The 11759-nt window shown below is 46.1% G+C and overlaps 1 protein-coding gene across 2 annotated transcripts in view; it reads left to right on the top strand.

Annotated features, from left to right (window-relative positions):
• The window catches only part of PRKCB (protein kinase C beta), a 227428-nt gene that overhangs the window by 236 nt on the left and 215433 nt on the right, over positions 1-11759 (top strand). For both annotated transcript variants that reach the window (XM_026650793.1, XM_026650794.2), the window contains exon 2: positions 432-463. In XM_026650793.1, the coding sequence (XP_026506578.1) occupies positions 432-463 (32 nt within the window). The remainder of the gene's footprint in view (positions 1-431; positions 464-11759) is intronic.

Here is an 11759-nt window from a genome sequence, read left to right as displayed (position 1 = left end):
AACAGCAAGTACCTAGATTTTACTGGGCACTCCCTTGTGTGCACCCCCCCCCCGCGCTATCAGCTGGTAAATTCACCCCCTGTAGCCGGGGAGCAAGACTGTTAAACTAGAGCCTCTCCTCTCCCCACACCTCTCCCCCACCCCCCGCTTTCCTGGTGCACCTAGCCTTTCCCCAGGGTTGTTTCTGCAGCATTGAACCAGCTGCTGGGCACTTCCCAGCCTGTCTCCCCAGGGGTGCGTTTGAATGTCCCTGCAGGGCAGCAGCTGGTTGGGAACAGGTTGCCAGCTGCTGTCACTCTGCTTCCAGCTCGAGATGGGAGGATCTGAGAGGTCTCACTGGGGAGGCTCAACCCAGGGAGAAGGGGTGGGGCGGGTTAGTGTGTGGGTTGATGCACTGGGGATGCTAATTGTGTGTGTCTTTCCCTTTGCAGGGGGTTTGGGAAGCAAGGATTCCAGTGTCAAGGTAGGTGCTTCACCTGTATTGCATTTCAGCTTGTTGTGTGTATGTGTCGGAAGGAGTCCCCTGCCACACAGGCCTGAGTGTGTGCGATCCCTGCCATGCTGTGCTGTGGGTGTTGCAAACAGGGGAATCTCTGGGCCTCTTATAGTGCATCTTTGAAGTTCTCAAATGTGGCTGGGAAAAGCCCTGGGGGAGCCTAGTGCTCAGGTTTTCATTGTGCTGATGTGAAGCCAGAGCAGCTCCCTGCCTGGTGGCTTATGCCCCGGGCTCTCGGAGTGGCCAGGGCTTCCCTTCATGAGATGTGTGCAGAGCATATAAGACAAGGCTGGGAAAAACAAAACCGAGAGCCCCCTCTGGTTAAGTAGCTTTAAGGTACTGACAGATACTGACAAAAGCCAGGAAGTGCGGGCGGATGGTGTGACTGGTGGGGAAGTGCAGTGACAGTGTGTCAGCCCAAACCCTCTGCTTCCCTTTTAGGTTATTTCTGTCTGTTGGGGGTGGTGTGGGGTGCTTGGTTGTTCCTTTTTGTTAATAACTTTCATTGATGACTTAATTAAAAGTGAGTTTCCCCAGCGTGCTGCAGTAACTCTGGTCTCAGCTGTAGCTTTACTCAGACAGGATAGGAGGGGACTCTGCAGCACTGAGAGTGGGTGTTGCCTACACCTCCATCCAATGCAAGCACATTGACCTGAGGCTGACTGCTGCTGAGGAGTGTGTGCTGGGTGGAGAACAGACTTGCACTAGGTGGCTATTGCTACCCCTGCTAGTGGACTTACAGCAGGTGTTTATCGTTATTGTTGTTACACCTAGTGAGATCCTAGTCCGTGACAGGAGCTCCCGTGTTAGGCAATGTGCAAAGAGACTTACAGTCTAAGTAAATGATATCTCGGCCGATGTCCTTTTCCCCAGACATCCCCCCCCCAACAAGTCTCTCCCCTCTACAGTCAGGTGGCTATTAATGCAGAATATGTATTGGATAAAGGGGTGGCTTTGCTCTTGGAGCTATTCCAGCCTAGCATGTAAATTACCACTTCAGGAATATTGTTATTGAAAGGGGTGTGGGTTGTGGGTGGATGATGGAATCAGGAATCCAGTCAAAATTTATGCAGAAGGTACAGTCACAGTGAAGTAGCTTAGTCATTTCCCCCCCTCCCCACTTAATATCTAAGGGATTGGTCAATGCTTTTAAACTGAGTGCTAGTCATGTTTCATCACTTGAAATACAAGTGAGGTCCAAGGAAAGCAGTGGAGATAGGTAAACTCACTTTTTATGTACATAACCTACTATCCAAACGTGTGGCTCATTGTGAACTAGCTATCAGCTGTCTAGTTTTGGGATTCTTGTTAACTATGCAGCCCTGAAGCACTTGAAGGGCTGAGTTAAACTGCTTGGAAAATAAGGCTTTATAACAAACCAACGAACACCCCCCTTTAACTCTAGGGTTGTTATAATCCGAACTCTCCATGTTTTGATAATGCTGGGGATTTTTTGTGTTCAGGGATTTATGATGTGTCCTTATTACATGAAATCGGTTTAGCCTGATTTTATACTTGGTGGCTGGCAGTTGTCACTTTATTTTTGATCTTTTTGCAGGGAAATACTTAAATACATTTAAGTATCATACATGCACATACAATGTAACTAGGTATTGGCTGAGGCAGTTTGGTTCAGATCTGCATCAGGTTGGAGACTTGTTTGAAGTCCAATCAGGGCTGTGATTTATATTTTTAATGGCACTGAAATCTTGTCCCCAAATATCCATTTTAACTGGTGGCTTTCTCTCAAGATCAGCCATTTTGCATGAGACTGAAGGCTCTGTGGAATGAAATCTCACAAGAACAGATAGTCTTGGCAGACTTCATTTGCATCAGAACTGGAAAACGAGCTCCATCAGACTTTGGAAGTGACACAGAAACAAAACTCGAGGCATGAGATCACTGTCTCGAGATTTGAACCCAATCTGACACCTGTCTCTACAACACCCCTGGAAGCCAGGGAGTTTTAGAGGAGCGGTTTTATTATGGCCCATTTCTGGACTATAACAAAGGTTGCAAAATACTGCAGTAAGCCTAGTTCTAGTGTCCAAATACACTTGATGGGATCACTGCAGAAACTCTCCGAGATGCCAGGGTTCTGGAGATCATTCCCAATAAAATCTACTTGTAAGAGCCTAAATCATGCTGCCTTTCACTCAGAGGTGCATAACATCTGCCACTTATGTGACGGGTCTGTCTGTCTTAAACTAGCAAAACCAAAGAAACTCAGAGCTCAGACTAAAGGCCCGGGCTGACGTAGCCTTCGTGCCTGCTTTTCTCTGCGTGCCAGAAAGTCGTAGTGGTGGGAGTCAAGGTCAGTGTCTCGCCAGGGATCTGTAGCCTTCGCTCTGAGGATTTGTACTTGATTTTAGAGTCACTCATCAGGTTACTCCGGTGGCGTGTTTTGTGGCTTAGCCTTGCATAGGGTGACCAGATGTCCTGATTTTATAGGGAGAGTCCTGATATTTGGGGCTTTTTCTTATATAGGCTCCTATTACCCCCCCCCCCACCTCTGTCCAGATTTTTCACACTTGCTGTCTGGTCACCCTAGCCTTGCAGCAAGTGCTTCTCCCTCACCCCCCCCCCCCCCCCCCCTGGCCTGTGTTATACCCAGCAGCGAGGTCGAGTTTACCCATTTCTCATTTGGGGAACATGGAGTTTAGGTTAGGTTCATTTACCCACTTCATTTTGCACCACTACACCACTGGCTAAGCCCCTGTGCTACCCACGGAATGTTAGTGTTTCTGCTGTGAGCAGTAGCCTGGTCAAAAGTGTCCATCGAATTATAACATAATTGAGAGTCAAAATCGAATAGAAAAGAGTCAGCTTGGACCATCGATCCGCCGTTAATGCAGAATCTCTTTCCTGCTATGTAACGTCTAGTGCTTTGTTGCATCCTGATTCCTACCTGTGATGCTCAGCAGCAGACAAATTTTAAGGTTTTATAGTCTCTTTTGGAGCCATTTGGAAGTATTGACCAAACCTGTAACTGAGCACTTGCTCCAAGGTTTAAGCTGTATGGTTGTAACATACAGTGTGGGGTTAGCCAACAGGGTACATAAAAAGACTGTCTCAGAGTTGCAAACGCACCGCAACTGACCTTCAAATGTTGCAAACAAACCCTCCCCCCACCCTACAAACTCTTAGGTGGGACCTCCAAAACATCTGGGGGATGTCTGCACTGCACTGCGTTTGCAGCTCTGAGTCTCGGAGCCTGGCTCAATTGACTCAGGCTGGGGCTGGGTGACGTTACTGCTCGGGCTGCAGCCCTGGTGCTCTAAAATCCAGCGAAGGGGGTGTATCACAGAGCTCAGGCTCCAGCCCAAGTGGGAACGTTGACACTGTTATTTCTAGCCCCTGGGCTCTGAGACTTGGTGCCATGGGTTTTTCTTCACATAAGTAATGCAGATGCACAAGTCATAAGAACATAACATAAGAACGGCCGTACCAGGTCAGACCAAAGGTCCATCCAGCCCAGTATCCTGTCTGCCGACAGTGGTAAATGCCAGGTGCCCCAGAGGGAGTGAACCTAACAGGTAATGATCCAGTGATCTCTCTCCAGCCGTCCACCTCCATCCTCTGACAAACAGAGGCTAGGGACACCATTCCTTACCCATCCTGGCTAATAGCCATTAATGGACTTAACCTCCATGAATTTATCCAGTTCTCTTTTAAACGCTGTTCTAGTCCTAGCCTTCACAACCTCCTCAGGCAAGGAGTTCCACAAGTTGACTGTGCGCTGCGTGAAGAAGAACTTCCTTGTATTTGTTTTAAACCTGCTGCCTATTAATCCTGTTGACTCAATAGGATTTAACCTCCTAAGTCACTTAGACATTCTTGAAAATCCCACCCCGGTCTGTAAAGGCTCCTCCTTGCCTTAATAAGCCACCCCCTGAGATATTTCAAGTTACGAGCATGCAGAAATCATTGTCTTGTATTCGAGTAGTACTTAGAGACTCCAAACAGATCACAGGCTTCACTTGGCAGGGCGCAGCATAAACATAAAATAGGCAGTGCCTGCCCCCAGATTGCTTCCCAAATCATTAAACTTCTATGGGATTTTAGTTTTTATGTCCCTTGGTAAAGTGTTTTGAGATCTGTGGATGATAAATCTTCTCGGAGGTAGTAGAATTAAACTTAATGATTAAACTGCTGAAACTTAGTAGCAGTGGAACTAATCTTTATCAGAGTCAAAACCTCTTCCACCATGTACACTAAGTTTAAAGAGACACAATCTATGTAGAATATTTTTAGGTTTGAGATTGAAGGCATAGAATAACTTGATGTGCCATCTGCCTTTAGACCACTGATCGTCCACAGAAAACTCCAGGAGGGGTTATAATTTCTCCCATGGCAGGAAGAAAGAACTGAGGATCCCAGGCCTGGAATCATAGGGGCCAGTCCCTTTCCCCCCAGAATTGATCTGTATTAAATCTTGATCATTCCCACCCTCTTACCTGTCAATCTGGTGCCAAATTGGTCATCTTGTTTCAGGAGGCTAGGACAGTGCCTAACACTGGGGGTTTTGTTCATATTTGGCTCCTCCTCCAGTCAGGTGTCCTAGGATACACAGTATTGGCTACTTCCACCTTTTCATGTTCTCTGTATGTATGTATATTTCTTACTATATGTTCCATTCTATGCATCGGATGAAGTGGGTTGTAGCCCACGAAAGCTTATGCTCAAATAAATTTGTTAGTCTCTAAGATGCCACAAGTACTCCTGTTCTTTTTAATAAATGCATTATTTCTAAATGGAAGAAACTATCCATAATGCAATTCTCATTGGTGAGAGGCCTTTCATATTCTGAAATTATTCCATATTGTATTGTTTTAGTATCAAGCAACAACTTTGACTCTGTGAAGTTCTTTAACTTCATAAAGAATCTCCTGCAGTAGCTGAGAACTGAAGGGCAGTTCACGTCTATCGTATTCTATCTGGGTCTCATCTTGTCGGTGGACATGCATTCGGGCTTCATTGTGCTAGCGGCCTGGAGTAGAAAACCCTGTCCCAAAGAGTTGGCAGTCTTAGCCGACAAGACAAACGCAGGGTTGGAGAAAGGAAGGATTGTTATACCCCTCTTACAGATGGGGAACTGAGACCCAGAGGAATTCAGTGACTTGTCCAAGGTCAAATAGAGTTGAGGCAGAATCAGGAGTTTAATCTAGATCTCCTGATTCCTAGTCCAGAGTCTTCACCACAAACCCATCCTTTCCATCAGCACAGCTGCTGAGCGGTTGCTGTGATTAAGGGCTAAAATGTGGAGAACTCAGTTCTTTATTCTGACTTGGCTACAAGAAGTGGCCCTGCGTCTCTCTATTGCTGTGTCTAAGCACTTTGTTTTAGAAATCAATCCTGTCTTAGATGAAATAAAATACTTGATTTTATATAAGTGTCTGATCTGTCGTTTGGAATCTGTCGTTTGTCACTTATTACTTTGTCATTGTCGTAGGCCTTCCAGTCGGGATCTCTATCCCTTGTGCCCTTAGGAATAGCTTTCTCGTATGTGAGATGTCCATGCCAGAACGAGTTTCCATTTAGTTCTGTTTCCTTTCTCGTAGGTCTAGGTGCCTTACAATAAACTGCTGTTGAGGTTTTAAGAGTTTCCATTTATTCAATACAAATTCAAGTCAGGTTTAATAATTTTCCCAACTATTTTTATTCCATTGTTTAGGAGACTTCAGGAAACTTGACTGAAGTATGTGTTTCCCATTTCTAAACTGCTTTCTCCTGCCTGTACCTGCTTAAATAGGCGTTCGTTTGTGTCCTGCTTTCTTTCTGGGGCATCTACAATAATTAGCTTATTAATTACTGTGACTTTCTATATTAAGTTTGGAGAGACTGACTGGTAGTCATTTGAATGATTAAGATACCATGAATTCCACACTAATTGCTGGTCTCTCTCACATGTACCTTAAAGACAGGTTTCAGAGTAGCAGCCGTGTAGTTATTGAGCAACTTCTCCCTTCAGATAGAAGTATTGAATTCTGTCACCCAATCCCAGCTTCTGGCAAACAGGGGATGGATCACTTGATGATTTACCTCTCTGTTCATTCCCTTTGGGGCACCTGCCATTGGCCACTGTCAGAGGACAGGATACTGGGCTTGATGGACCTTTGGTCTGACCCAGTCTGGCCGTTCTTATGTTCTTAAGAATCAAGGGCGGCTCTATGTATTTTGCTGCCTAAGCACGGCAGTGAGGCAGCTTTGGCGGCGCGCCTGTGGGATGTCCACTGGTAACGCGGATTCAGCAGCATGCCTGCGGGAGGTCTGCCGGTCCCGCGGCTTCGGCGTACTCGCCGCCGAAGCCGTGGGACTGGCGGACCTCCCGCAGGCATGCCGCCGAAGGCAGCCTGACTGCCGCCCTCACGGTGACCGGCAGGCCTCCCCCCGCGGCTTCCCGCCCCAGGCACGCGGTTGGTGCGCTGGTGCCTGGAGCCGCCCCTGTTAAGAATGCATCTTTCATTAGCCAGTAGCAGGGCAAAAAAGCCTCCGGCCGCCCCCCCCCGCAGGGGGGGGGGGGGGCGGCCCGGCGCCCGGGGGGGGGGGGGCGAGCCCCGGTGGGGGCCCTGCTCTCTCCCCGGCGGCCGGGGGGAGGGCGCCGGGGGGGAGGGTGGCCAGAGCGCCGGGGGGAGGGCGGCGAGCCTGGCCGTGGCCCCGCTCTCCCCGGGGGCTGGAGCGCCGTGCCGCCCCCCTCCAGGTGCCGCCCCAAGCACAAGCTTGGTGGGCTAGTGCGTGGAGCCGGCCCTGGCAAGTAGGAGTCTTGCATACATGCTGTATCTAAGAACAGAACTTGGCCCATAGAGTCTTATGACCTAATGATAACACTCAATGTATGTTGAGAAATAGAAATATTGGAAAATGTAGTTGTCACTGGGGGACTAGGGATGTGTTTGGAGCTGCCGGAGATGAACAAAGTTCAGCATGCAACGCTTATGTATAAGCGAAGAAAAGATACAGATGGAACTCTTTGAGTGTCATAATGATCTGTCGTCCCTGAAAGGTATGAAAGCTTTAATGTGGCCTTGAGTGTGGCTTTTTTTTTTTTTTTTAGTACTTTGAGTTCCCTCTGCTTCTTACAAAGTTCTAAAATGGATTTCTTTCCATGCTGTGAGCACCATGTAGAGCAGAGATGCGGGTGGGGTGGGGGGGGGAAATGAGCTTTCCATTGGTTTATTGACCAAGTGAGACAATCCTGTATGGCCTTTAATGGTCAGTGGCATTGCCTTCTGGGGATTCCTAACTGAATGTTTTGATAGTGGTAACGTCAAGCGCATTGATGGAGGTAGCAGTAGACTGCAGCCTGGGAGCTCTGATCTGCAAGTGGCTGACATTAGGCTCCTTTTTTTTTTAATTTTATTTAAAAAAAAATTTTTTTTTTGGCTAATGGCAGGTGTATTTAGGCATCTAAGTTTAGGGTCTTCTTTTTGAAAATTTTGGCCAAGGGTTTTCCGGTGGGATGGGTTCTGCTAGTGAAGCCAAGCTTCTCTTCTAATGATCGATCGCCTGCTCACCTCAAGCAAGGCAAAGGTGTCTGTGCCTTGCTGAGGACAATGAGTCCCTGCCCCTTTATTGGCCCTACCATAGCACAAATAACTGTGTGGAGATGGAAAAAACAGGTACTTTTGTAGAACTAACCTGTAATCAGGCTTTACGGAAATTGCCTTCTTACTATAGAAACTTGAGAGTAAGATCTTCATTCCTTTTCAATTAAATAAAACAAAACACCTGGTGCTGGGGAAAAAGGGCTGGTTTGAAAGCCCTGGAGAACAAAGTCTCTGTTTATCCCAAGAACTCATATGGCCTGGGCAGTGGCAGTCTTTCTTTCTCCACATCTGTTTAGCTAACGTGCCTCAATTCTGGCTCGAAGGGAACTGTTGGTTCCCATGGCCCATTCAATCCTTGGCACCTCTGCTGAGACTGCTAACAGGAGTGCCGGTGGCTCTGGAATGAAGGCATGTGTCCTATAGGAACTGGACTTGCTAACAGCTGTTTTGTTGCCAGCCAACATGGAGCCATGTTTCTGTGTCTGCTGATCCAGGCAAGAGTCAAACCACTGCCCTAGAGGTGAAGAGCCGGGCAGTGGGACTCTCACTTACACGTGGATGTGAAATAACTTGCTCCTGTTACTGCTTGCGGCCTTTTGAATGTACCTAGCAATTGGGAAGGATTTTGGAAAGAAGAATCTTGATTCTTTTAAAAACAACAAAGTGCCTTATTTACTGTTGGAGGCTTATCTCACATGCAGCAATTTTTGTATTTCTTTGTGACTTTATCTGACTCTATAATTAGGCTGGCTGAGATGTGTTCACCAAGTATTTTATTTAGACTGAAGTTTGGAAATAAAATATTCACTTGTCTGACAATTCAGCTTTCTCATTTTGGCTTCAGTTTTCAAACTCAACACTTGGTTCGAAACATAAGCCAGAGAAGGCACCGTAGGATTTAATTAGAGAGAAATATCTGCCTTTAAAACCCACCCTTTCCTTCCCCCACTCCTTTGCTGCCCTCCAAACGGAAGTGAAACCCGTAATACATTCTAAAGTTGCAAATCATTCCGATGCTACATTCTGTCTTGTTTCTATCATAATTCGCTCCATGTAGCTACTCAAAATGTGTCTTTATTGACTGCAAGTGAGAAATAAAAGAAACCAAACTCCAATCATTCAGAGTTGTCTCAAAACTAGTAATTTAGTGGTATACTGGAGAAATGTTAGTGATCATACAGACTAATTAAAATGGTACTACAATTACTTTTGCAACACAAATTATGTTGTTTATGTAATGCTGCAAAAATTGGAAACATCATTTTGAAGAATGTTTGGATGCCTCTGGGGTGGAACAATTCTTAATATACTTTAATATTGCAACAAGGAAGTGTGCTTGCATACAAAGAACCCAATTCTTTTTGCTGCTAGAACTGGTGCAGTTGAGCAGGTAGAAATAGAAAGGGGAAGTTGGTTTAGTCCTCTGTTTGCTTCTCCAGATGGTTAGTTTTGCAGAATTTTGATTAAAAATATGTTTGACAGACACACAAAAGAAGATGCATCCTCTGAATTTAGGTTGAGTAGTGAGGCCTCCTCCAAAGTCTGCTTTAAAACAGGAGGCAAGTGGTGATGGTTCCTTCTAATTCCCCCCGCCCCCCCCATAATTGCCTTCAAGTTTCATTAGCATGTTTTGGAGTTGGGAGGGAATTCTGGAACTTCAAGAATCTGCAGATGACTTGTAGAAATGTTCAGTTTGTTGCAGCATATATCACTTGGGTACATTAAGAGGCTGTGACTTAATTAGCACCTTTCTTCTTACAAGTGCACAAAAATCCATTAAGTTCATCAGGGAAATCTATTTTTTCCCCATTGCAATTAACGTCGATGGATTTTCCTTTCTAGTCTCCTGAGAAAGGATAGCTGCCACCTTTAAAAAAAAAAAAATAATAATTTTTTTAGCTACAGTAATCGGGTACTCCTATTAGGGGCAGTAATGGGGCCTGACGTGAAGCCCACTGAATATCATCTGTGTCTTTGCCTCCTGCTGCTCCGTCTGGGTAGGGGTATTTTCCCATCCCCAATAGCTGAGTATGACAACTAGGTTTATGATTAAATTCTTCTACAGTAACGAATTCTGGTGGAAGAATAATCCAATGTTTGGGCCTAACTGAGACCTTGATAAACAAATATTTGGAGAACAGGGTGTTTTTCCTTCCGTCTCAAGGTTTGGGATGTTTGTGCCCCAGTCCCCTTTTCCTCTCAGAGCTGGTCAGTTTTGTATTTTTCTGACAAGAAGTCGGTTAGTCAGAAATGTGTTGAAACCAAAACTCTCTTTGAGGGAAAGGGTCCGTTTTGATGAAACTCTCCTCAGGAAACATTTCTCAATTCCAGGATGGAATATCAAGCGAGATGCCTCCAGAGCCTGGTGGTTAGAGGACTCACCGGCATGTGAGAGGCTTAGGTTCAAGTCCCTGTTCGGAATCTGCTTCCAGTTCCTGCTCCAAACCGGTTGGAGAAGGGCCTTGAAGCTGGGTCTCCCGCATCCCAGTGAGTGCCTCAAGCCACCAGGCTGTTCTGCGGTGGGTGTCTCTCTTCCTCTGTGGTTTTTCAACCAGAATGGGAGAACTTTGGAAATCTCAAATGTTTGTGGGACAGAAAAACCATTTCACACCCAGCTCTGCTGCTCAGCATCATGTGATCATACAAATTCCTGCCATGTGTCAGGGACTGGGAGCCGGGACATGGAGTAGCAGCTTACTTCCTTTAGGGGTCAGTTTGTTTTCTCTTTTGAACAGGGAAAGCCAGAACCCTAGTCTGCAGGTGAGGTGAAGTTCATACTTCTGAAAACATGCATTTACACGGGCACAGCACCTGACCTTGGAAAAGTAGAGTTACATCTCTTTGCAAACACAGTTTTGCACTAGCTGTGGGTGCATGGCTTAACATTTAGTCATCCAATTTACTGTGCCAGGAAATCGAGTAGCTATAATCTGAGGCCCTGATCTTGCAATCTGATCTGGGTGGGTGGACCTTTATGACAGTGGAGGTCTGTGGGGCTCCACAAGGGCATAAAGGTTTACCTGTGTAGATCAGATGTCAGGACTGGTGCTTAATTGTAGATGTAGAAGTGGAGGCTGGGCCGTATGCCTTCTTAAAACCAGCTCAAATTCTTTTGGGATCTTCATGGAAGTTAGAATTTGAAAAGATCCATTGGGGAATCTGGTCCAGTCTTGTCTTTCTCCCAGTCAGTCACGGCAATATTATTTTCTAATGTTTGGTCCAGCTCAACTTAAAATGCACATCACTTGTAAATGCTTAAAACTTGCACTGCAGATTTCTGGTTCACCTTTGAACTTAGGAGCTAATGAGGCATGTGCTCATCGTGACTAACGTTAACTTTTAATTCTGTCCATCACTCTAGCTCAATGAGGGCTTGATCCATATGCGGAGCACTTAATTAAAAAGTGTACAGTCAAAAATAAAATGTTAATAGGCCGCCTCCTGTTCCTGCCTGCGGATCTGTGCAGTAATGAGAAGGGACATTTTGCTGGTGGTGGGTGGGATGGGATTGTGCCAAAGATAAATGTTTGGGTGTATTTCTCTGCAAAAGCCAGCTGTGAAAAGAATTAAAGTGTTTCACATTAACGTAAACACAGCTCTCGACCTGCCAAGGTCCAAACGTGGGACGGGAGCCTCTTAGACGTGTGACAGGGCTCCAGCGTGAGGGACAAAACAAAGCAGCAGCGGAGGCTGAGTGAAGTGCTGTGCAACTAATG

This window comes from Terrapene carolina, unplaced genomic scaffold (assembly GCF_002925995.2).
Source record: "Terrapene carolina triunguis isolate 2854851 unplaced genomic scaffold, T_m_triunguis-2.0 Scaffold93, whole genome shotgun sequence".
Classification (NCBI taxonomy): Eukaryota; Metazoa; Chordata; order Testudines; family Emydidae; genus Terrapene; species Terrapene triunguis.
This window is presented reverse-complemented; position numbering and strand designations above follow the sequence as displayed.